General features: G+C 42.9%; 1 protein-coding gene across 1 annotated transcript in view; it reads right to left on the reverse strand.

Annotated features, from left to right (window-relative positions):
- Window positions 1–13,386, reverse strand: part of LOC143040641 (uncharacterized) — a 73,199-nt gene extending 59,813 nt beyond the window's left edge. The window contains exons 1-2 of the mRNA XM_076211857.1: window positions 12,709–13,386; window positions 1,347–2,939 (exon numbers count right to left, since the gene is read on the reverse strand). Coding sequence (XP_076067972.1) covers window positions 1,347–1,434 — 88 coding nt within the window. The 5' untranslated portion in view covers window positions 1,435–2,939; window positions 12,709–13,386. The remainder of the gene's footprint in view (window positions 1–1,346; window positions 2,940–12,708) is intronic.
- Between the last annotated feature and the right edge of the window lie 12,497 nt (window positions 13,387–25,883).

Consider the following 25,883-nt stretch of genomic DNA (forward strand, 5'->3'; position numbering starts at 1 on the left):
GTGTGTGTGTGTGTGTGTGTGAATTACGCTTTCCTCAGAGAGATGTCGTAAGAGGCGTAAGAAATAAATGAATAAAAAATCAGAACAAACTCAACAACGCCATACTGCCGAAACGACCTGCAAGGTGAAATATCTGAATGATTCCCATACAGTGTGCGTATAAGATTATGCTCAAGCTAGTTGTAGTCAGAGGCCTGAGGGTGGTCAGCATGGTCGAAACGTTAAACCATTAAGTTCTTCCGGTCCATCTTCGTATATTCTACTTTTCATTTGTCGTGCAGTTCATTCCCATATTCATTCCTTATTCATTCAAACCCATAATCAACCCGGTCGTCGCTTGACCCGATCCGTGGACGATGTCACCATCGAGCGTACAAAACAAACAGAACTTGTTATTAATGTATACCCAGGAATGAAGGTGGCTACCAATCGCCATCATATATGTTTCATTTCTCTTAGCTCCCGACGCCACACATAGTGAACAGTAGCATATGACCGAGGCTTTTATTCATGGAACAAATCACTCGTATCACTGAAGTCTTTCAAATAATTAACCCGGCCGTCGCGAGACTCGATCCGGGGACCATCAAAATGTTAGCCCACAGCGCTACCGATGTTACCATCGAGCGTATAAAAAAAATTAGAACCTGATATTAACTTGTACCCACGTGGGTATGTTAATATCAGGTTCTGGTTTAACTGAAATGCTTTACTCTCATATCCTCTCTATAGCTATGATGGTAAAGAAAACTGTCCGTGAATGAGAGGCAGTGTTGTATGTCACAACGAAAAAAAAAAGGGGGGGGAATGGAGTGGACTAAAAATAAATCCACTGCCGAGGCAACCACATAATATTGTTGCCATAGGAAAAAAAAAATCCCCATCCTCCAACTGGATAACAACCGAAAAAGTAAAAGACTTGCAACACACTCAGATATCCGCGACATTTTACATAAAATTTGCAGAAAAAAGGTAGAAATATTTAACTCCATTCAACTTCATACCCACATTCTTTCCCAAGAGGAGGGTATAGCATGTGCATCTATATAAAAATAAAATATAATAGCAAGCATTTCGTAATGTAGTTTCGTAATAAAGCTATTCCATTACAAATAGATATGTACATTTAATACTTGCATTGTGTGTGTGTGTGTGTGTGTGTGTGTGTGTGTCTGTGTACTCGTGTACGTTTCTTTTGACCACTTTTCATTATTATCTAAATAAAGTATTACAAAAGTGAGGTAGCATATAATGGAATAAAGTAGAAGAAAACGAAATAAAGTAGAATAGAATACAAATAAACTAAAACAAACAAAAAGATGGCGTTGTGCGGGTCCGCCTCTTACTTTGTTCAACGGGGTCGACATTTCGAGCTCGCAGCCTCTCGACGTAGGGCTTCGAGGCCTCGAGGACCTTCAGCGCTGGCTTTGCCATCCTGAAGGAGGTGCCCCCGGAGACACTCTTCAGCACTACAGCCTCAGACCTCTTGGGAGGTCAGCAAGTTTCTTTTTCTTATAATTCCGTGGCATTAAAAGAGGTCGTCGCCTTGTCAGCCTCCATTCGTTGTAGTTCATTTACGTATTTTGCTCATATATTCACTGTTTGGCGAAGGCACTGTTCATTTTTCGACATGTGCTGCTACGCATCTCTTTCTTTTTTTCGATATGCACAGGGGATTTACTGCAGATGGATGCAAGCTCCTTGTGTCGATAATTATCCGTTGCCGTCGGAGTTTAGGCTCGTGGGCCCCCGCATTTCTCAGGAGTCGTTTCCCCCCGAAGTTTTGAAGAAATCCTAAGTCTCTGTTGTAAGGTCCCAACTCGTATAAAACGTGCATATCTTGTGCAGCTGTCACGCAGCACCATTGACAGTATTTTCAAATTAGAATCTTAAGTCTATGTGATCCGACTGCTGCCCTCCTTTTTGAATTGTTTCTGTCACATCTTTCTGTAGTTACGCAAAACAATTTACGTCGGGCAATTACGTGAACGTTGTAAAAAAATCACTTGAAATAAAAGTGGCTGCACCATTCACGTTACACTCCGCTTTTTTTCTTCTTCTTCTTCTTCTTCTTTTCTTTCTTTATGTTGTCACTTGTCACCACGTTAACGTATGCGACATCAGACTAAGTCAGATGCGTAAACGGATTTTCCTTTTGGTTACTTGGTAACATTTACGTCGCCCGTCTCCCCCTCTGCACTCACGCTTAATCGCTTCACAGACCTTTGCGTCTCTAAGATATGCCTTCTGGATTCCTTACTTTGTCGCATTCGTTAAAGGATAAGAAATCGCTCTGGGAGCAAACTGAATTCACACAATTTTAATGATTTATTTTTCTCGGTGTTGACTCAAGGGGAGGGGGAGTTCACGTCTGCTCGGTTAACACAGAAGTATGTGGGTCTGAATCAACCTGGCCGTTACATGGCTGACCCAGCTTCCACCACAGTTCTTCTCATCACTTCCCATCACTGACTGACTTCCACGTAATGAGTCTGAGAGCGAAGTTGAAGCTCCACATTTACAAGTGTCACCTCTTACGAACCTCCTGCCTCCTGCCTCCGCCCAAAGTCCCGTGGTCATTGCCAGCAGCACCTAAGTGGATGCAAGGCAACGACCGAAGCCTTTGAAAGACCCTGTGCGTTCTTCAACTCCTCTTCTACTTTCTTCTTTCTTCCCACCCTCCTGTTCCTCTTCCTCCTCCTCCTTTGCTCTAGTCCCTTCTTCTAAGCACCGTCGCTGTTGTCACCGAAGTTTTTCGTCAACTTCCGGTGCTTTGAGCCTTAAGACCCGCTTGGTGGACTAGGATGTATTTCGGGGAACCTGGGTTTCTTGTTGCGACTGTCCTTCAACCTCGTCCAGGTCCAACTCCTCTTCCTGCAGTCGTCGAAGCTAGCAGGGACCTCAAGCTGACACGCGTCCATCAAGGGAAGTAGGTTTATCTGGAATTAAAACACACGGCATGGAGTTAGAACATGCTTCAAAATTTTGAAAGTGGATAACTGCTTGTTCATTGCACCCCTTATTTCAAAATAGTAATGATAAAGATGATATGATAACAGTAGTACTACTACTAATGATAATCATAATAATAATCATAATAATGACAATAATAATTGTAATAATGATAAATAATAATAGTAATAATGATAATAATGATAACAATAGTAATAATAACAGTAACAATAATACTGTGATAATAGATCATAATGAGGACTACTTTCTTCTGTCCCGTGCCATAAAATGCTGTGACAGTCATTTGAAATAGCACTGCATATCTGGCAGCTAGTATCATGATACTGAACCGGGCAGATAGCGAGATAAAGTGAGAGCCACAAGAATCAGGACCTAAAGATGTGGTACATTTCTTAATGATGATTCTGTTCATGCAGTATCATGATATGACCTAATCGTACTTTGCGTCTAACTTTAATAATAACCACGTAGAAACAAAGCTTATTTCAATTTTGATTTTTGGACTCTTGATGTATTTGTTTTTTAAAGTAGTTAGTGAGAATGATCTAGCCAAGAATGTTGTACATTAATGTGCTTCCTCGGATTTATGATTTTCTTCCATTCTCGTGTCTTTTCTTTGACATGCTTTGTTAGCGTTGGTCTTAAATACTATACAGATAAGATCACAGAACAATTTACATCTCGGAGGAGATTGTGACTGATGTATTATCGGTTTAAGTCAAGTTATACGGTATTTGTTTGATTTGTGTATCCTTGAATCTTCCATTTCTAATCATGTCATGAGACTCATAACGGTTTTCACAGTCAGACAGACAGGACATTCCGATATCGAAAGAGCCCTTACTACCCAAATATCACCTGACTAAATGTCTTGTCAAGCATGACTAATCCAATACTGAGTATCGAAGGTCAATAGAGTCGGATGCTCCTATCTAGATAATGTAACCATCGAACCTTTCAGCGGGTTTGAGGCGTGCGTCCTCTCCGCGTCGCATGGTCTTTGTATAAATGTGTAAAAAATAAGTAATCTATACTGGATTTTGATTAGCGTTACTTACACTTAACAATCCGTGCTATGCAAAGAAATTTCCCAAAGTTTGTATACGTTTGAGTTATACTTATGCCTGAGTAACAGGTTAAGTAGCACACCCTGTGGCAGAAACCATCAAGCGCCATTGATATTTTCATAAGAACGTAAGAATGAAGGTGACTGCAAGAGACTATAAGGCCTACACTAGGCAATTCCATGTCCATTACCACCTGTCATATCTATCCATAACGTTAACTAATCTTTTCTTGAAACAACCAGTTGTTTCAGAGCTCACTACATGATTATTAAGTATAAATATACATCGTCTGTGCGTGTGCGTGTGTGTGTGTGAGAGAGAGAGAGAGAGAGAGCGTGTGTGTGCGTGCGCGCGCGCGCGGAGGATTATATACCTTTCTAAAAGTAAGAGAATGGTGCTCGGCAAATTATATCTCAAGTGATTCTTACAGAAGAAGATAGAAAAAAAACCGTTTTGTAAACCTTATTCCGACCCCGTTTCGACGAAGCGATGCACTCAACAAATTATATCCAGGCACCAGACCTTTTTATTCACCATTTAGAGAACATCACCTTACGATGCAGGAACCAAAAGGCATAACGATAATGAAATTTTCCAGCTCAAATTAATAACTGGACCTTTTCATATAAGGATTGTTTCTGCATCAACGTTGCATCATTTTATTCTGGCCAGAGAAAGGCGACTCTGTTCTTCTGACGGGACCTAAAGGCAGTCTCGATTGATCGATGTCCCTTTCAGGATCAGAGACAGAGGCTTAACCACTAGCTGCACAAAATCGCCTGTTCTCATCAGGAACAACAAACATGAATTGCGCAGTTGTGTTCTAGAGTTTCAGTATGAGATGAATGATCTCGCGCCCTGTAGAGATGTGAGCTAATTAATCTTACTCCCACGTCATGAGGTCTGCCAAAGGAACTAAAAGACCTACAGTGAATTGAGGGAGACCCTCGCTTCGACTGGGAAGTTTCTGGCAACCTTCCCTGTTAGTTAGCCTTTTGGAATTAGCCATGATATGAAACAAAATAATATTTACTGGCCTTATTTTGTCCCTCCTCCCCTCTTACTACATTTCCGGACTTCGATAAAGGGAAATCACACAAAATTGCACTAAAGTTACCGCAGTGTCATCGAGTTTTATCCATCAAATGTTGTCTAGAACGATACATCTTATGTGTCTGGTGGCAACCCAAGAAGCGTCGTTTTGGCATCACCTCGATGGCCCTCAGTGTCTGTGGCAGAGGTCATCCTCAGACACAATGTCTGTCTGCCGTCCTGAGGAAATTGATTTTCCCATAGACTTGGTCGTTACGCGAGCACCAGGCTGGCTATCCAAGCACAAGGGGCAGAGGTGACATGTTCGGCCGTAGCTAAGTATGTTATTCTATTCAGATGTCTTTATACCTCACGTAGACACGACCACACACACGCGCGCGCGTGCGCGCACACACACACAAACACAAATATAGACAACATTCCTTAGGCAAGTGTAAGTGATCATGTGTGCGTGTGTATAACATACTTGGTCAGCGGTTTCCAAACCAGCTTTCAAGTTAATTCCATGTATGACAAGTCACAACAGCACAACACCACCAGGCTGCCGCCGCCCATCCAGCGGCGGCGGCGGTCCCTCCTCCTCCTCTTCCTCCTCCTCCTCCTCTTCCTCCTCTTCCTCCTCCTCCTCCTCTTCCTCCTCTTCCTCCTCTTCCTCCTCTTCCTCCTCCTCCTCCTCTTCCTCCTCGTTCTCTTCCTCTCGCCGCCCTACGCAGCAAAATATGGCGACGACCTAGGTTCGACTATTTTCCGTGAACGCGTCAGTATTAACCATGTGAGAAGCCCCTCCTTTGCTGATACTGGCAGTGACGACGACGACGACGGAGTTGCTATTTCATCTTGTCGGGGTGCCAAAAATCATTCTCTTTTAACCCTCTTATAGGTCATGGTGAAAGTAACCTCGATGAATCAAAAGACTTGATTATATTCTATACAACATTTCGAAGGTACAGACTCCATGATCAAGGAAATATAGAATCTATCCAGAGAAAGTGACTTTGCGAATTTCAACTTTAGAATCATTCTACATCAGAAAGAAGACTCCAAGCATGATCATCCAGAACGAAGCACTCTCTCTCTCTCTCTCTCTCTCTCTCTCTCTCTCTCTCTCTCTCTCTCTCTCTCTCTCTCTCTCTCTCTCTCTCTCTCTCTCTCTCTCTCTCTCTCTCTCTCTCTCTCTCTCCCCCCCCCTTCGGAACCAAAAGCTGTGTGATATTTGCCTGTGACCTCCCCAAGTAATACCTCACTGTTCACTATATGTACTACTACATTGTATTTCTATAATATTTGCTTCCGTGATCATGAAGGTTGTACCTCAGAAACGTTGAGTACAATATAATTGAGTTTTTCGATTCTTCGACTTTCTCTTCCTCATGAACTTTCTTCCCTTGCTCTTCTGGCTCTCCGAGAACATCTGATCACTTGTTTAGAAAATGTAGGATATACATATATATGTGTGTGTATACATATATGTAACATATAACATACACATGCATATATGTACATGACCACATGACCATTCCTGATGATATTCGACACCTAGGGTTGTGTAAATATGAGTAACTACAAGCGTCTAAAGTATGGTTGGGAATACAGTAATTCGTTTCCAACCATATGTATACATACATACATATATATATATATATATATATATATATATATATATATATATATATACATATATACATATATATATATATGTATATATATACATATATATATATTATATATATATATATATATATGTGTGTGTGTGTGTGTGTGTGTGTGTGTGTGTGTGTGTGTATGAGAAATTCGCTAGTGAACAGCGACATCAATCAGAGTGGCGAGTGGCGATGGAGCCTCTTGGCTTCAGAGCAGCAGGTTCGAGTCTTCTGCGCGACGGTCATAAAAATTATCTGATATATATATATGTATATATATATATATATATATATATATATGTATATATATATATATATATATATATATATATGTGTGTGTGTGTGTGTGTGTGTGTGTGTGTGTGTGTGTGTGTGTAGGTGTAGGTGTGTGTGTGTGTGTGTGTGTGACTGTGCATGTGTGTGTGTCCGTATATATATACATATATATATATATATATATATACATATATAATATATATATATATATGTGTGTGTGTGTGTGTGTGTGTGTGTGTGTGTGTGTGTGTGTGTGTATTCACCTTGGCCTTTCACCTTGGTCTTTGGATCACGTGTTGGACTCGTGATCGACAGCTACTTCCCTCCCGGAAGAGAGCTCAGAGCTCGTATGACCGATCTATGGGTAATGCTATGACCTTACACACACACACACACACACCCCAACTCCCCGCCCACGAGAGTCGGAGTAACGACCCGAAGCGCAGCGATACCGAAATAATTTCGGCCCTGGGCAGAATTCGAACCAGGTACTGCCGCACCTCCGTACTGACAGTCCAATACTCTGTCAACCGCGCCACCGAGTGTGCAAGCAAGTGTGTGTGTGTGTGCTTGAGTGTGCATTTGGGTCTGCATCAGCCATTTCAATGTGGAAACCTCGCATTTCTACCGCATCAGGTCCAGAGGATACACATTCGATTTATGAAATACGATTGTTCATTTCCTTAGACTAACAACCAAATCCCTGACTTCCACCAAGTCATTCTTGATCCTCACACTTGGCAATGTATACAAGAGAATAATCTAGAAAATCGAATCATTTTGAGATCACCTTCTCTCCTTGTATGAATGAAATCGTCTGACATTAGCCAAAATAAAAACGTTCATGTTAGATCGCCTAGTGTGTGTGTCAGCGGGCGCCTTTGTACCCTTCTGGCAAATCAACCATGTTTTTTTCCCATCTTGTCAACAGTACGAACATTACAATAAAAAAAATCACTTTTAATTGTCTTATTTTTGCCAGTTTTTTATACATGAACAATGATATCTTATTTATGTTGAAATGCCTGTTTCCAAGCAACAATTATATTAAGCCTTGGTATTCGTTTCTTGCCTTTCCCTTACAAAATACCAGCGAGTGTCTTTGGGCGCGAAAGACCAAATCCATCCTGGACCTGGGCGGGGGATGGGTGACGTTTTCTGTTGTGTTGTGAGGATACAAAAGATTGCAGCAACGTGTACCCCGCCGTGCGGTGGGGCCTGAGGGTCAGGTCCCACCTGTTGGGAGCTGCGGTGATCTGACACAACAGCAAGGAACATCTCTCATATCTCTCTCTCTCTCTCTCTCTCTCTCTCTCTCTCTCTCTCTCTCTCTCTCTCTCTCTCTCTCTCTCTCTCTCTCTCTCTCTCTCTCTCTCTCTCTCTCTCTCTCTCTCTTTCCCTCTCTCTCTCTCTCTCTTCCCCTCTCTCTCTCTCTCTCTCTCTCTCTCTCTCTCTCTCTCTCTCTCTCTCTCTCTCTCTCTCTCTCTCTCTCTCTCTCTCTCTCTCTCTCTCTCTCTCTCTCTCTCTCTCTCTCTCTCTCTCTCTCTCTCTCTGGCAGATAGGGTTCAATCGCACCTCTTCGACCGTCGCCGCGGAACCGCGTTCGAATCCAGTAGTTCCTACCAGTGCCTTCCACTTGCGCTGGAAGTCCTACCACACAGGGCAAAGGTGACGACTTCGTCCACGCATTCTATCGGGAGGTTTTTTTTTTTTTCCTTTTTTATATCTTAAATATTGGATACCTTAGCAGCGAAGGAAATTCCCAGAGGAATCCGGATTGATTCGATGCACGTCGTCCAGAATGAGGCTGTCTGCAGAACGACTATTCCTGGCTATGGTTTAACTCCGCTCTTATTTCGTGTGATTCGTTATTCCTGGCGGTAGGCAGGAGGCTGTGGTGCCGGCCTGAGGCCCCAGTGTGCCGGGTTTAAACAAACCAGGTCCAGACTTCACCCCTCAAAAACCACCCCCTCACCCCTCAAAAATTACCCCCTCCCATGCACCCTCCATCCACCCCTGAATTCACCATCGGGGGGACCCGGAAGTATTTGGCCGGCTTAGGGCGACAGCGCCGGTCACCTGAAGAAGGTTGACCGACCGACTGACGAGCGACGCCACGTCGTCACGAGTCGACACTGAAGCAACGAGTCGCCCACACAATGTAGGCTAACACCTCAAAGTGGATCTTAGTTCTGAATAAATTCATATGCTCATTTACATATTTCTTTATTCATTCGTTCAGTTATTGTTCATTCGTATGTCTGTTTATTCATCTGGTATCTAACTTTTTTATAATATTTTTTATTTCTTAATTTTACGACAATCTTCTTTCACTGATCTAATCTTATTGTATTTCGTTTTACTTTGTTGTGTCATATTATTCGTTTCAAATTGTTTTGTTTCTACTTTATTTCGTTTTATTTTATCTTCATTTTGTGTATTTTATATATGGATTATGTAGGGGATGGAATGGGTGGGAGTGGTTTCTATGCCTTTGTTTTTTTGGCTACCCCCCGTGTAAGGGGGAAGAAAGCCTTTGGTATATGTATGTGTGTTTGTATGTGTTTTATGTTCTCATTTTATTTTATGCTATTCTATTTTGCTTTATTTGCATAAGATTTTGAATTGGAGAAAAATGAAGCTTGCTCATTTGTTTTATCATCGTCATTAATTGTAGTATTATATTCCTTTTCATCGGTCCCAACAACGACGACGAACCGTCGCTAAAGTTCAGGAGCAGTCCGACCATACATGTACAGACACGAGCAAAAGCTTTGTCCCACTCTACATTTCTCGCAACGTCGATATTATTTCTTTTGTCGAATACGTGATATATGTGCCTATGTAGTATTTAGCTTAAGTTGGGTAATCTTCTTGATTAGATAAAAAGAAATATCAAATAAGATATTTGAATTTTGAATCATGAAAAAGTCTGGGTGAGTCAAAACTTTTGCTCGATACTGTATATGTGCATGTTCATGTACGCCATATCCCTCCTGCTCACGAAAGTCGGTCTCCTGTTTCAAAGACGTCCAAATCCCTGGAGGGCTGGGCCTATGCATCCGTCTGGAATTGGCCGGGGGCGGGGCGCGTGAGGAATAAGGGGACAATGGAAAAGAGGGATGACAAGCAGAGGGAGTGAAGAGAGGTGTCCACACGCAACAGTAAAGCATAAATTCATTCCCCACTTAAGCTGCCTTTGTACTATGAATTCGGCGAGTTTCAGACAACTGTTGTCACGTTCTTGTTTAGTATACTTGAAGAAGGAACGAATTTTGTCCACGTTAGTTCTATGAATAGCTTTCAAAATGTTGTTCATCTTATGTGTGGTGGAAATGTATGTAGTGAAATTCTTAACCCTGTGTATTTTTCTTTTCAATTTGTGTTTTCCTTCTAGATGCGCGCAAACGATTTTGTTCATTTGAAAGAAAAATCCTCACACGATTGAAGGAAAACATTTTCGATTACCCCGTCAGCCATTCTGTTTATATTTATCTTTAGTTTACCTGCCGCTAGACGATTTTATTCAGCTGGAGGAAACCTCACATTCCCCCTTTTTCTTTTTCTTTTTTAGCATTTTTTCGCGCTAAAGAAAATATGGAGACAGTGTGTTCTCGCGTCGTCTGCACGATCTCTGCGACATGACGTCATTGGGGTTGGGGGTAACATTTTCCTCGACTGTAGTCCCCGAATCTGACCCGACCTGGGCTGGTGAGGAGGAAAGCCAGAGACGAAACCTTCTTCCCCTTCACTACCACCACCCACAACCCCAGCATGCTCTGGAAGGGCTTGGAAGCCGCATAGCTTCCTTCTAATCCTGAGCTCACTTCGAGTCGTATATGTTTACCGTGTAGACGACGACGACGACAAACGACGCCCCACTGGCGGCGCCAAGACAACGTCCCTGGCCGTTCCGTCCGGCCGGACACCATTGCCACCGAAGACCAACTTGTTCATTTTGTTCTGACGGAGAACATGGCGAACTCCGACGTGAGGAAAGGGATGAGTAGTCTTTTCCTTGGGGCACCAGTTTTCGAACGTGTGTGGGATTAGTCTTAACGCCTCAAAAATCGGTTGAATTCTCCTACGACAACCACGAAAACACCTCAGAGTCGCAAAGACCCTCCCCCTTCCCCCCCCCACTGAATAGAGTTGCAGACGTTTGCCAGAATAAAGTTCTTAAAGAAGTGCTCCATCCAGCCACCGCGTGGAAGAGGTTAAGAGGCTAACCTTAAGTTCAGGAGTGGGTGTGGAGGAAGGCTTTTTCACCACTCACTCTACTTGACATCGTTCCACATATTCATGCTGGCTGCCACCAGATGGCTCTATCCAGCTGAGAGAGTGAACCCTTCCCCACCTATCTATAGTTGAATAAAATCGCCAGCCGGCAGAGTGATTAAACACACACAAGTCGAGAGGTGTTGAAAGGGCTGTTCATCGAGACAGATAGCTTGATCCTTAATGAAGTCCTTTAGGTGATACCCTTCCCTCACCTGATTAGAATCACCAGGCGGTACAAGTCGAGTGATAGGCAACACACCATCCCCAAAGGAAAGGTCGTATCCACCAGGACCTCCATGTTTCTATAAGAAGGGACAAGTGAGAGGGAAGAAGGAGGGAGAGGGAGGGTGGATGTCCCGAAAATGAAGGACCTGGTAGGCAGACACCACAACTGCTGTTGACTCCCTCTCCCTCTCCCTCTCCCTCTGCATCCCTACGGTTACCAGCCTCCTCTCGCTTCCAGAAAGAAAACGAACTCGTAGGTCCTGTTTCGCGACGAACCATTCGTCGTCTATCGTCTGTTGACGCTGTTGCCTTAAACCCCTTGAAAACCCTTTAATAGCGGTGTCTGTTGACGCGATTGCCTTAAACCCCTTGAAAACCCTTTAATGGCGGTGTTTGTTGACGCGATTGCCTTAAACCCCTTGAAAACCCTTTAATCCCGGTGAGAAAGGGGTTGAATAAAAGTCTCCATTTGGCAGTCAAGAAAAGAATCGTCGTTGTCCACAGCTTCAACGACGGCGGAGAGGTCTCCTCAGCTGAATAAAATCGCCCGGCGAAAGCCGTAAAAATGTACAGGAGCGAACAGCGCCGCCTGTAAGTTGATAAGCTCATTTGAATAAAAAATGTGAAGCCTAATAACTGGAATTTTAACCCACAACCCTGTCTCTACGGAAGACGAGTCGGAAGGATTCACTGAATAATTTTTTATTACAAAATCCAGAACACGTAATACTAAAATCATAAAACGCAAATTAAACGTTTATGCTGCCTCCCGCCAGCCGATTCTATTCAGTTGAGAGAAGCCCTTCCCGTAGCCAAAGGGCTAACAGACGCAGTTAAGCCGCACAAACAAGTTAAACGAGGATGATGATTGTCACGTGTTATCCCACGTGTGTTTTTCGTGCGTGCGTGCGTGTATGTGTGTGTTCATAAGTATGTTTACATCCGTGTGTATTGTGTGCGTGTTTGCAAGTGCATGTATATGTATAGGTGTGTGTGTTTGTGTGCGTGTGCGGCGTGTGTACGATGTAGGTGGAGGGTTGTGAGTGTCTGGGCGTCTGGGAGGAATGGGCGTGGGTGTTTGGGTATCTGGGAAGTGTGGGAGTTGGTGGGTAGGTGTAGGAAAAGTGCGAGTTCGTGGGAATTGTTCACCGTGTGAGCACAAGGTTCTTGTTATTCTTTCTGAAGGTACTCACCCCACATCCTTAGCGACTGAGGACGTTCCGTGGTTGGTGGCTTCCTCTTCCTCTTTCCCCCAGAGAACTCAATGACGGTGTCACTCAGGGTCATCCTCACCCTCGCCCCTCGTCCTTCCCTCGACCTCCGTTAGCATCTCTAACTGCTCTCTGCCCTCACGTCCTCCTCATATTGTTTAGCCTAAAGTTCCTCGAGTCTGAGCTCGTTTTCTCGAGGGTAAAGTCTCACATTAATGTTGGAGGACGAGTAGGCTCGAGATGGAGACGAGCTCGAGTAGGAAGACGGAATCGCGTGTTCGAGGCTGACCTAAACCTCTTCTATTTCTTCCTCTGCCGTGCAGAGGAGGGCATCTCAAGCCTCGACCCAGTTTCTTCCTAACACTTGACCTCGAGCTCAGCCTCGACCTCGACTGCAGTGCCTGCTCCTCCAATTCTCTTTCACGAGGGTCGTCCTCAGGAACCTCGTCTTTGCTGTAATTCTCCCCCGGGAGCGGCGCCGTCGAGGGAGAGCTCACGGAGACGGTCTGCCGAGGGGCGAGGTGGTGGAGTTCCGAAGGCGTTACCGAAGGGTGACACTCCCCCTCCCCCGTCAGTAGAGCTCACAGGTCCGTCAGTCGTGCTTCGCGAGTGGTGGCACCAGAGGGCGCGATGTTGCACCAGTGATGTGGGACTGTTGCACTGGTGGCGAGGCGACTCACGGTGCGCGCTCTCGACCTCTCACGCTCTCTCTCTCTCTCTTCCGCACCTCCCCAGTTGCCACTTCTCCATTTGCGTGCCCGTGCTCGCGTGCACGTGACGGCGCGACCGCTGCCTGCGTTATTCCTCATCATTAATATTTCCAGATATAAAATCTAGTAGCCCAATAATTCGATTCCTACGATTTAGTTTAGAACGTAAGGTTTAATGGAAAAGTAGTAAAGTGAAGGAGTTTTTAGTTGTTGGACCACTTTAGTTTAGAAATTAACTTTAATGCAAATTTTATATGACCCAAGATTTTGATCTCTGATCTTTGTAACTTGAATCATAAAGGATAATGTAAGCCATAAAATGCATCAACATATAGGGGTATTTGGCATGTTTTTGGGTCCTTATATAAAGTAATGACATATATGATAGTCTTTGGGCACTAAAGGATATCATAGTGATCATGGCTCTATATATATTTATGCCTCAGTCCTGCTCTCCGCCCCTCAAAAAAAAAAAAAAAAAATCCCAACTTGGAATAATTTACCCCAGGTTGGACTTCTTACCCCTTGTACTCTGCAATGATGCTATGTGATGATGCTGTGAGTCTGTCACGATGCTGAGTCCTCGTGATGACGATTATGTGGACCTCTGAAGGTGCTGAGGTGTCTGCGGTGGTACTGTGTGTCCGTTGGCGATTGTTTATTATGAGGGTAAGGTGTCCCACATAAAGATTAATTCGAAAACTGGAAAACGTTGAGGGACTTAAAGGGAACATACTGGAATGGATGAAAGACTTCCTAAATGACACGTGCATGCGAACAGAAGTGAAAAATGAAATGTTAGATTGAAGAGAGGTGACTAGTGGTACCACAGGGCTCAGTACTGGCACCAGTAATGAACTTGCTGTACACCATTGATATAACGAACGGGATACATTGTTACCCAAATCTATTTTCTGGTGATGACATAAAAACAGTGAAAAGTGGAGAGTACACTAAATTGTTACGAAAAGGTCTAAGTAAGTTTTATGAATGGAGGCAGATGTGGAAGAGGAGATTCAATACAAAAAAAAATCTTGGAAATGGTCAAAGAAAAATAAACAAATAAATGAATAAAGACCTTCAGAAAATTATTTAATTGGAAATAAGTCTACCAAAAGGCAGAAGAGGAAAAGAATTTAGGAAACTTAGAAAATAAGATATGTAGAATAACGTGAGAGGCATATGAATTGCTGATGAACATACTACGAGTATCATTTCATCATATGAATGAAGATATGATAAAATCTTAATTAAATCTTCCCCGCCTTAGACTGAAATACGCAGCAGTGGTATGGCCGCCACACCAATAGAAATATATAAGAAAAATAAGATACCTAGGAGGAAAGACTGGAAAAGCTGTGACTACCCACACAAAAAGAGCGAAGAGGGAAGTGATATGATAGTTATATTTAGAACGGAGAAAGAAATACAAAAATGACAGAGTATGTATTAGTATGAAATGAAAGAACAAGCCATATAAAGATATAGAGTGTTTAGAAGATGTTAGAAAGCATAGGTTTTCAAATAAATGTGTCAATATGTGGAACAAATTAGAAGAAAATATACTCCAGATCTGTGCAGAAAGCTTTGTAGGCAAACTTTGTTTGGCCGAGTGTGTGTTCAGTAATCCTTCTTGGCTCATGACATTTCTGGTCAACACAGCGTCAGCTTACGCTCAACCACATTTAAGAATTAATGCACACACACACACACACACACACACACACACACACACACACACACACACACACACACACACACACACACGCATAGAGAGAGAGAGACGCACATCTGAATAGAGGCACAAGAAGCGGAATCAAAATCTTTGCCATCCTCGCCATCTTGCTGTCTGGTAACTACAAAGATGGAAAAAAACTGTTGTATTACAATTCGTCACGTAGGGACGAATTAATAATGCCTCTCGTTCACTTCTGTTGCCGAAACTATCACTGGCGGACATTGTTGCAGTTACATGCGACTTAAAACGCTTTTGGTACCAGCAATTGTTAGCAAACTGGTGAGGCACCTACGGTATATTTCCAGCTGTACATACACAATCGCATGCAAAAACTACACAAAATAGAAATAAAGGTACCTGTCCCCACGAAAAATAAACAAGAATGAAAACATCTGCATATAGACATATTCACAACTCTCATACACTTTCGTTCTCCCGATTCCCCATGCGTCTTCCTTTAATATATTCATAAAATTCCCAACACCATTGAAGTTACTGAGGGGAGGCCTTACTGCGCCATTGAACACCCATAATAATGCACGGCTGACTCCATTACAAAAGATGGCGCCCTGGGCGAAACTAAACCAAGAACCACATTACTTTAGGACGAAAATTTACGATACGAATAAGTCTATGGTGAGATTGTATAACACTCATTCACGACGTGAAACGACGACCCTCAATGACGCACACCTCCTGCAGCTCCTCGAGAGACATTAGCAGCCACTGTAGAGCTTGCAAGTGGTGGCAGCTGTACGTAAAAGACAAAACTACCTTTCCAGGTTTGTCCGAAAAGGGATTAAACTTGACGGAACATTATGGGAATCGGCTAGAGGCGTAAAACTATTTCTTTGTCTATTATTTACTTACTACTCAAGATTAAGAGTGAAAACAGATTCGGCAATTTCGAAACATTTTCTGAGTAAGATCCCAACGATTCCAACTACTCAGGTATACCAACTGTGCGCTTTACGCCTTTCAACGATTCTCATAATGTTTCGCCATGTTTCATCTGTCTTCGGGCAAACCTGGGAAGATAGTTTTGTCTTTCACTGTTCAAGGAGAAGGAGGAGGATAAGAGGAAGCCCCACCTGTTACGAGTGACTTCCCACGCATTCCTCAACTACATTACATACATTTCGCACCTGGCCCGCATTTGCGGCCACGCATCACATCAGATATCCCATAGTTTTGTTTATCATGATACCTCAACATAATTCCATCTACACTTGTTTTTATCCACATTGTTTTGGCTTCCGCTTTAGATTTCCTGCCCCGCAATCTCCCACTAGTCCTCGAGCACATAAACATGATAAACTTAGGATTGTAGGATCACACTTACAGATACTTCCTTCCCTATACTTAGGTGCCCCACGACGGCAGAGAAAGAAAATCTTACGAGCGTTGACGTTGCCACGCTGTCACATGTAGTCATTTCGGTGTGTGTGTGTGTGTGTGTGTGTGTGTGTGTGTGTGTGTGTGTGTGTGTGTGTGTGTGTGTGTGTGTGTGTGTGTGTGTGTGTGTGTGTGTGTGTGTGTGTAGTGTGTGCGTGTGTTCCAGTGTATGCGAAAGCATTATTCTAATGAACAGGACCATAAGTTCTCTCAGCAGGAAATGCAAAGTTTCCAGTCAAGGTTTTACTGGAGGGAAATCGACATTTCTGCCAGAAGGTCACCACGGTGCGGTGGTGGTGGTGGTGGTGGTGGGGATGGCGAGCCATACAAGTGAGCCTCTCGGCTCTTTGGGGCCTGAAGAACAGCTACTAGAGCGTCCGCCGCCGCTCTAACAGCTGTAGCCTCTCTTTTCCATTGCCCCCCTCCCACCCTCCATGCTCCTCCGACAAGCTACACCATCCCACTTTATCCCTACAAGGTGTGTCTTTCATAGATACCCATCACATGGGCTCAAACAAACCCCGTGGGAGTGACATTTCACTCCAAATTAAAAAAAAATCCCAATCCCCCATGCTGACCTCCTCTCCACCACCCCGCCGTCCTCCCCACATACCGTTGGCAGGTTTGGCGTATAAGGGAATGGGGGTAGGGGGGTCTCCCAGGCAAGGTTCGTGGAAGGGAGGGATACGCAGGTCCCACAGGCTCTTCAGCCAAGTCTTCGATGCAGTGGAAGAAGAAACCGAAATTTCTTAAAGAACCCGAAATTTCTTAGAGATCGAAATTTCTTAAAGAACCCAAAATTTCTTAGAGATCGAAATTTCTTGAAGAGATCGAAATTAATACACAAAAGAAAACGACTAACTGAAATAGAACACTTGGACGGAAATTGACTTATATTAGAGGGTAAAATTCATCGTTTGATTCCAAAACGAGGCCCTGAAAAAAAAGACTTAATCCCCCGGCCACCTCCAGACGATCTTATTCAGCTGCGGGAAGCCCTTATAGATACTAGAGGATTAAATCCATCTCCATTGACCTTTTGGGGCCTATACTCGACTTTTGTGTTTATTCCGGGTGCTTACATGATTTAATCGTGGCTAAGTGCAGTGGCCAGGATGCAGGGATGACCCGTCATCCAGGAAGTGCCAAGATAAGAGGGAGGGAGGAGGGTGGAGGGGAGTGGAATATATAGGAAATGGAATGGGTGGGAGTGGTTTCTATGCCTTTTTCTTTTTGGCTACCCCCTGTTTAGGGGGAAAAAAGCCTTTGGTATATGTATGTATGTATGTAAAGGCAAGAGCCGGTCTGGAGTGACCGCGGGACGGGGGACTGGGCCGACGGAACCCGGGACTCGTATGTGTTTTTATGGATGGATGGATGGATGAATATATGCATGTGTGGATGGATAGACGGATGGATATATACATATGTGGGTGGATAGATGGAAATAGATATGCCTATGTTTATGTATATGTATGTGTGTATGTATACGGTACTTATGTATGTATGTATGTATGTATGTATGTATGTATGTACATATGCATGTGTGTATGTACTCTATGTAGGTAAGGAGGTAGGTAGGTAGGTAGGTATATAGGTATGGATATATGGATGTATACATGTATGTATGTAGGTATATGTAACTGTGTGTACGCATACTATGAGTGTATTATGTACTGTATATGTGACCGTAAATATGCATGTACTGTATATGTGTATGTACTGTACATTAGTTTATATTAGTAGACATAGATACACCTTTAACCCTTTCCATCCCTGGTGGTACTGTTCCATTAATTCTGGTTGCCGTCAGGTGATTTTATACATCTCCGTGACAGCCAGACTATTCTATTCATCCCTATAACACACACACGCACGCACACACACACATGCACGCACGCACACACACGACTCGACAGCGCAATGGTAGCGTTCGTAACTGCTACTACAGCGGTCCGAGTTCGAATCCCGTCCACGGCTGAAATAATTTCAGTATCGCTGCGCTGCGAATCGTTACTCCAATTCTCGTGGGCGGGAAGTTGTGTGTGTGTGTGTGTGTGTGTGTGTGTGTGTGTGTGTGTGTGTGTGTGTGTGTGTGTGTGTGTGTGTGTGTGTGTGTGTGTGTGTGTGTGTGTGTGTGTGTGTGTGTGTGTGTGTGTGTGTAAGGTCACAGCATTATCCATAGATCGGTCATATATGAGCTCTCTTCCGGGAGGGTAATAGCTGTCGATCACGAGTCCAACACGTGATCCAAGACACACAAACCTACCTGTCACCGAAGAGGTTTGCCTCTCTGATTATAGTCTCGTCCCCATTTGAGAGGATATCAAGTGAGGAGATTGTGACTGCGGGAACTTTGGCTGCGGCCGAAGCCGTCACTTATGCCCCGTACGCTCAGACAGCCGGGAAACTCCACAAAAAAATTAATCAAATTATGAGAGGTAAGTAAAGAAGCTCTATAGACCGAGAATTAATTGGTAGAGGAGAGAGAGGGGATATGGAGAGAGACAGAGTGAGAGAGAGGGAGAAAGAGAGAGAGAGAGAGAGATACAATCACCAGAAGACAAGAACCCTACTTCGTCGCTGCGGTAGTGCATTGTCATGACGAATTACCCGGAAAGGCGTCTTCGGCGGCGTTCTGTGGAAACGCACGAGTGACGCAGAGTCGGGCAGTCAGGCAGGCAAGCAGATAAACCATTCAGTTACAGCAACAATTTCAAAAACTGACGGAAAAGAAACCATACAACAGCAGTCAACTCGGCAGCTCTTGGATTCTGTAGTAACAGTCTGGAGTATTAGTAGTAGCAGATCAGCATCAACAGTGTTACATTAGTCTAGTAGTAGTAGTAGTAGTATTGGTGATGGTACTACTACACTTGTCACACTCTCCGTACCTCCTATCACTGCTAGGGATTTGTTTGACCAGGAGCAACGGTGGACTATTTTCCGTGTGGGATCAGTCAGACTTCCTCACGAATAGGATTCCCGTTCGTCGTGAACCACAGGATGACTCAGACCCGCTTGTCGTCCACCTTCGCCTCTTATTTCTGTCCTGGTTGTCGCCGACCGATTTCATTCAGCCGGAAGGAAAACGGATGCCAGAGACATTGTTTCGGGTTTATTCGTATTTCCCATAATGCATCACTCTCTGCCAGTTGCTTCAGTTGCTTCGTTGTTGTCCCCTTTCTTGAGTACTGAGCACCTGTGTGGGCATCGGTTCCCGCTTGTCATCTGGACTTCCTTGACAGAGTTGCGAGTACCGATGGCTTTCTTTCCTGATCGATCGATTTTAGGGGACCCGAGTCATCGTCGCGATGGTCATAGATAGATACATAAATACACATATATACAAACATACATACAGACATACATACATACATACATACATACATAAACTTTGAAGATTGGACTTATCCCCTTCCCTCCGCTGTATTGTTCACTTCCAGGATCGCATGTACCGATTAAGAATACGTTCACCATGACGAGTATGTATTTGCAGGGTTTAGAGCCAATCCGTTGCCACAAAACGTCGTTTCTTGCCTTGTGTTGTCCAGCTTCGGACCTCGTAGAACAAAGGTACTTGTATGGCAAGTGAAGTTCACAACCGTTAAAAGAGAGTGTGGTTAATGGATCGAACCGGAGTGTGTGTAGCCTCGAGGCGAGATCGAGGTTGAACGAGATGCAACGACAAGCGTGAGCAGAACCAATAAGTGGATATGGAATCCGCCAATGATATCATCGGAATTGGTTCGAACATCGTCTGGCGTGGCGTTAAGCCGGGACAGGTGGGGACAGGAAAACAAGGAGACACCTTGAATAGTGAAATGGGATCGTCATCTGATATGAAAAAAAAATAAAACACTTCGATTTACCTAAGAAGGGTTTTATAGGACTATAACCGAAAACCTCGGTGTCTTATTTTTGCCCCAGTTCGAAATGACCCTAGCACTTGAATTTTCGAGAATTTTCTGCATCTTGTGTGATTATCTACTTCTTATTTTACTGGACGTTGGAAGAAATAACTCTCTACTACCTGTGTTGTGACCTCTACTTTTCTGACCCTCCGAGGACTTTCGCCTGGAACCGTTTACCCATTTGTTTATTTCATCGTCATCTCATTAACTAACAAAACTAACACGTTGGGCAACATCATCTTGGAAAGGTGACCCGACGGTTCTCGGGCAAGCGCGACAACGGCGATATTCTTGGGGCTTCCGTCTCTGGTGGCGCGGCGACTGGCTGCATACCAGACTAGTCCACGCCGACCCGAGTTTCCCCGCGGGAGTTGCGCCTTTGAACTCGTCCCACCCATCCTTGGCGTCACTTTATTCGCTATCAGTCGCCTTTAGAGCAGTCCCACTGCCCTCGCCATGCAGTAACTGTGCCTCTGAGCAGGCTGCATTATTTGTTCCGGTTATTCTAAGTGGGCAGGTGCATAAATTGGCTAAGAGTGCATGAACAAGAAAGGAATAGACATGGAGGAATCTGGGAAACATTACATATATATATATATATATATATATATATATATATATATATATATATATATACGTACATACATATGCATATACATATACGAGTAAAAGCAAGGTGATGAGGTGTACACGGGGAGAGGGTGGCAGTGAGTTGGAAGTAGGTCTTAAAGGAGAAAGGCTGGAGGAAGTGGATAGCTTCAGATATTTGGGATAGCATGTGGCAGGAAAGGGAGGAGTAAAGGTAGAGGTAAATTGTAGATTGAGAGAAGCAAGTAAGTGCCTTGGGATATATAAAGTGTCATGAGAATTAGGCATCTGGGAACAGATGCAAAGAGTATATGAAAGAGTGATTGTGCCGACGGCTTTGTATGGGGCAGACTTGGAATTTAAAAGAGGCAGAGACCAAACTTTGAATGTGTTTTGAGATGAAATGTCCGAGAAGTATGATAGGGTTACTAGGTTGGACAGAATCAGAAACGAGGAGGTGAAGAGGAGAGCGGGAATGAAAAAGAAAATAACAGGTAGTGCTGATGAAAGAGTATTAGGATGGTTTGGACACATGGAAAGAATGAGTGAAGAAAGATTAGTAAAAGAGGTGTGGAAGGCAGAGGTAGAGGGAGTGAATTTGAGGGGACGACCGAGAATGAGATGAATGGATGGGGTAAGGAGGGTGTTGAGCAAGAGGGGAATGTCTGATGAGCAAGGAAAAGAGAGGGCAGGGAATAGGGATGAGTGGAGTGTGGTTGTGTATAGATGATACTATTATGCAAGGAGGGGAGAGGCGGGGACGGGGCGTTAAGGGGTGCTTATGTGTAAATGATATTTTGACGCAGCCCGAAGGGATTTCTCCTCGTCTTCTCTTTTTCTGCATGAAGGGACCGAGAATGGAGGTCACCGATTAAGTGAACATGCCTTGCTGTGTCTTGCTGCATTGCTTTTGACGAAGGGTAGTGGGCGATATACAGGGATGACCCATCATCCATTAGAAGTTAAGATGAGAGGGAGGAAAGGGTGGTGGAGGGGAGTGGAATGGGTGGGAGTGGGTGCATACCTTTGTCTTAGTTACCTCCCTTATAAGAGGAATATATATATATATATATATATATATATATATATATATATATATATATATATATATATATATATATATATATATAACATGTACACCTGTACTGGAATACTAAATGGATACTTTTCAATGCAACCAACACAGAGACCTCCATGTCACGTGGAGCCCAGGGTCACTCAGTAGGAGATTAGACTTCACTGAGAAAGAGTTTATCTACTTTCAACTTAAACTCTTCCTCTTTTGGAAAAGAGGCTTCCCCACGACGAAAGCAGTCTTCTCCTGCTGGAAAAAAAAAAAAATATATATATATATATATATATATACATATCTATATAAATATATATATATATATGTATATATATATATATATATATATATCAAAGAAAAGAAAGTACACACACACAGATATACATACATACATATACATATATATATATATATATATATATATGTATATATATATATATATATATGTATATATATATATATATATATATATATATATATATTCTTCGTATAAATGAGCAGGAGATTCTCTCTCAAGCATATTTCAATAAATGAAATGGCAAGCTTGTTGTGACAAAGCTTTTTGTCAATCTTCTCTCTCTTTCGTAAGGAGACTTTGCCTTCCATAGGCATGAGTCTGAGTAAATCGCCGTATGCCATGATATATAAATAGGCATAGTCGAATAGAAAAGTTGCTGATATTCATAGAATCTTCATTACTTCAGTTGCCATTGAAGAAGCACCAGGAGGTGCGAAAACGCGTTTTGGCTTTCGACTATGCCTATTTATATATCATAGCATACGGCGATTTACTCAGACTCCTGCCTATGGAAGGCAAAGTCTCCTTACGAAAGAGAGAGAAGATTGACAAAAAGCTTTGTCACAACAAGTTTGCCATTTCATTTAATGAAATATATATATATATATATATATATATATATATATATATATATATATATATATATATATATATATACCCGTATATGTAAACATACATATTTAGCCGGTTTTACCGTCGGGGACTTGGTCTTGGGGGAGGCGCTCGTGGGCCTTAATCTCGACTGTCCTCCTCCTCGGTGCGGTGAACAAATGTCCCCAGGACTCCAGGCCGCTCGGAGATTGGGGGAGCTTCGACACACGCAGCGAGAAGAGTGGACAAACGAAGAAAACCACCGGCCGGCCGGCGAAGAGGGAGGGACAACGGAACACCGGGACGGACTAGCCGGCCGGCAGAATAAGAAAATGAAGAATATTTTAAAAGAAAACAACTGGCCGGCCTAGGCCGGCAAAGAGGGAGGGACATCGGAAATGTATCTATACAAGGGAAGAAAGAGCCGGCCGGCCAACACTCACAGGAGGAACACTGAAACACGGAATAAGTGGCCGGCCGGCACAGAGGGAGGTACACAGAAAAGTATGGACGGATAGCCGGCCGGCCAGCACAAACAGCGGAATTTATTGCGGAAAATACAGAACAGCCGGCCGGTTGGCCAGCATAGAGGACGGCACTAATGAACAACAAAGATTAAGATTGTTATTTATCAGAAAAAAAAGTAAAATTGTCCATAAACTTCAGAAAGAAATTGTTGTTTTGCTTAAACCGGTTATCAGAATATATATATATATATATATATATATATATATATATATATATATATATATATATTTGCTGAAAGAGAAATAAAATAAGTTGAGATTGTGAAATATTTTATGTAGGTCTGGAAAGGAATCGCTGCTCCAAAGGCCTTGCATGTGTGTGCATATATATATATATATATATATATATATATATATATATATATATATATATATACATGTATATACATATAGTTGGATACTCGCTAGTGGTTCATATAGATACTCATGGCCACTTACCAGACTGGGACAGAATAGAGGTGCTGCAGAAAGGACTTCCTAAGAAAAGAAGAAAAATAACTGAAGCAGCTTACATCGCTTCCCATCCAAACAACAACCACCGCGATGGGTTTATTAAATTAACAAAAACGGCGAGCCGTTTGATACTTCGCGAGGCAGAGCGGAAGAGGACGAGAGGTCAGGTCGATCATGGCGGAACGCGGAGAGCTCCGGCGGGTATTTAGGGTGTGAATTGTTTGAAGGTGTATATACTCCGAAGAAGTCCTGATAAGTTCGAAACGTCAGAATAAATCTCACCACCCATCCACTCATCCGTCTTAAATACTTCAATATATATATATATATATATATATATATATACATATATATATACATATATATATATGTATATATATATATATATATATATATATATATATATCTGTGTGTGTGTTGGGATGGGAGGCCGTGCGTGTGTGTTCTGTTTAACCCGAGTTTGAGTAAAATTCCAAAGAGGATATTGAGTCATTCACTTCGATGGATGACGCACTGACGAAGCCTTCTTGTCTTTTTTTTTTTTTTTTAACCAGAAGTCGTCACCATAGGATCGAGACACTGAGAAATAAGTTGTAGGTTTGTCCCCGATGCTATACACACGCGCGCACACACACACACACACACACACACACACACACACACACACACACTCTGAGCTCTCTTCCGGGAGGGAAATAACTGTCGATTACGAGTCCAACACGTGATAAAAAAAAGACCAAGGTGAAAGACCAAGGTGAATCAAACACACACACACACACACACACACACACACAATGGTAGTGTTCGCGGCTGCCACTACGGCTGTCTGGTTTCGAATCCCACCCAGGGCTGAAATAATTTCATTATTGCTGCTCTGCGAGTTGTTACTTCAACTCTCGTGGGCGGGTGTTGTGTGTGTGTGTGTGTGTGTGTGTGTGTGTGTGTGTGTGTGTGTGTGTGTGTGTGTGTGTGTGTGTTTACCTAGTTGTATTATACGGGAAGGTGTGTGTGTGTCTGTGTGTGTGTGTGTGTGTGTGTGTGTGTGTGTGTGTTTACCTAGTTGTATTATACGGGAAGGTGTGTGTGTGTCTGTGTGTGTGTGTGTGTATTTACGTAGTTGTATTTACCTAGTTATATTTTACGGGAAGGGGAGCTATGCTCGTAGGGTCCCGTCTTCATGTCTCATTTGATCTAAACTATTTTTAAATTCATGTATTGTTTTTGCACACACCACTTTCTCATCTAACTTGTTCCAACTGTCTATTACTCTGTGAGGAAAGCTGTTCTTTTTCAGATCTCTTCTATAGCTCTTTTTTATTTTATTTCCGTGTCCTCTTGTATTTCTATCATCCCATTTTATCAGATTCTCTCTATCAGTAATTTCTATGCCTTTCATGATTCTGTAAATAGCTATCAAATCTCCTCTCTCTCTTCTTTGCTCTAGTGTCTGTAGTTCAAGTTTTGCTAGTCTCTCTTCATATGATAGTTTTGAGAGTGTTGGTGCCAATTTTGTAATTGCTCTTTGTATTCTTTCAAGTTTTTTTTATACATTTTTTGTACTTGGTGACCATATCGTTGCTGCATCATGGTGATTAGAATTTTATTCATCATTTCTTCATCCAGGTATGTAAATGCCACTTTGATTGTTCTTATTAAGTTATAAGTTTCTCCAAAAATCTTATTTGTATGTTTCTCAGGTGACATATTATTCATAACAATGACTCCCAGGTCCTTCTCATTTTCTACTTTTTTTATTCCTTCTTCTCCCAATATTCTGTTTTTGCTTTTTCCAAATTCCATTATACTACACTTTTTTGTATTGAACTCTATCTCCCACTTCCTACTCCATTCCTGTACTTTATTTAAATCACTCT

The sequence above is a fragment of the Oratosquilla oratoria genome, chromosome 29 (genome assembly GCF_046742065.1).
Source record: "Oratosquilla oratoria isolate Oo_2021 chromosome 29, ASM4674206v1, whole genome shotgun sequence".
NCBI classification, from domain to species: Eukaryota; Metazoa; Arthropoda; class Malacostraca; order Stomatopoda; family Squillidae; genus Oratosquilla; species Oratosquilla oratoria.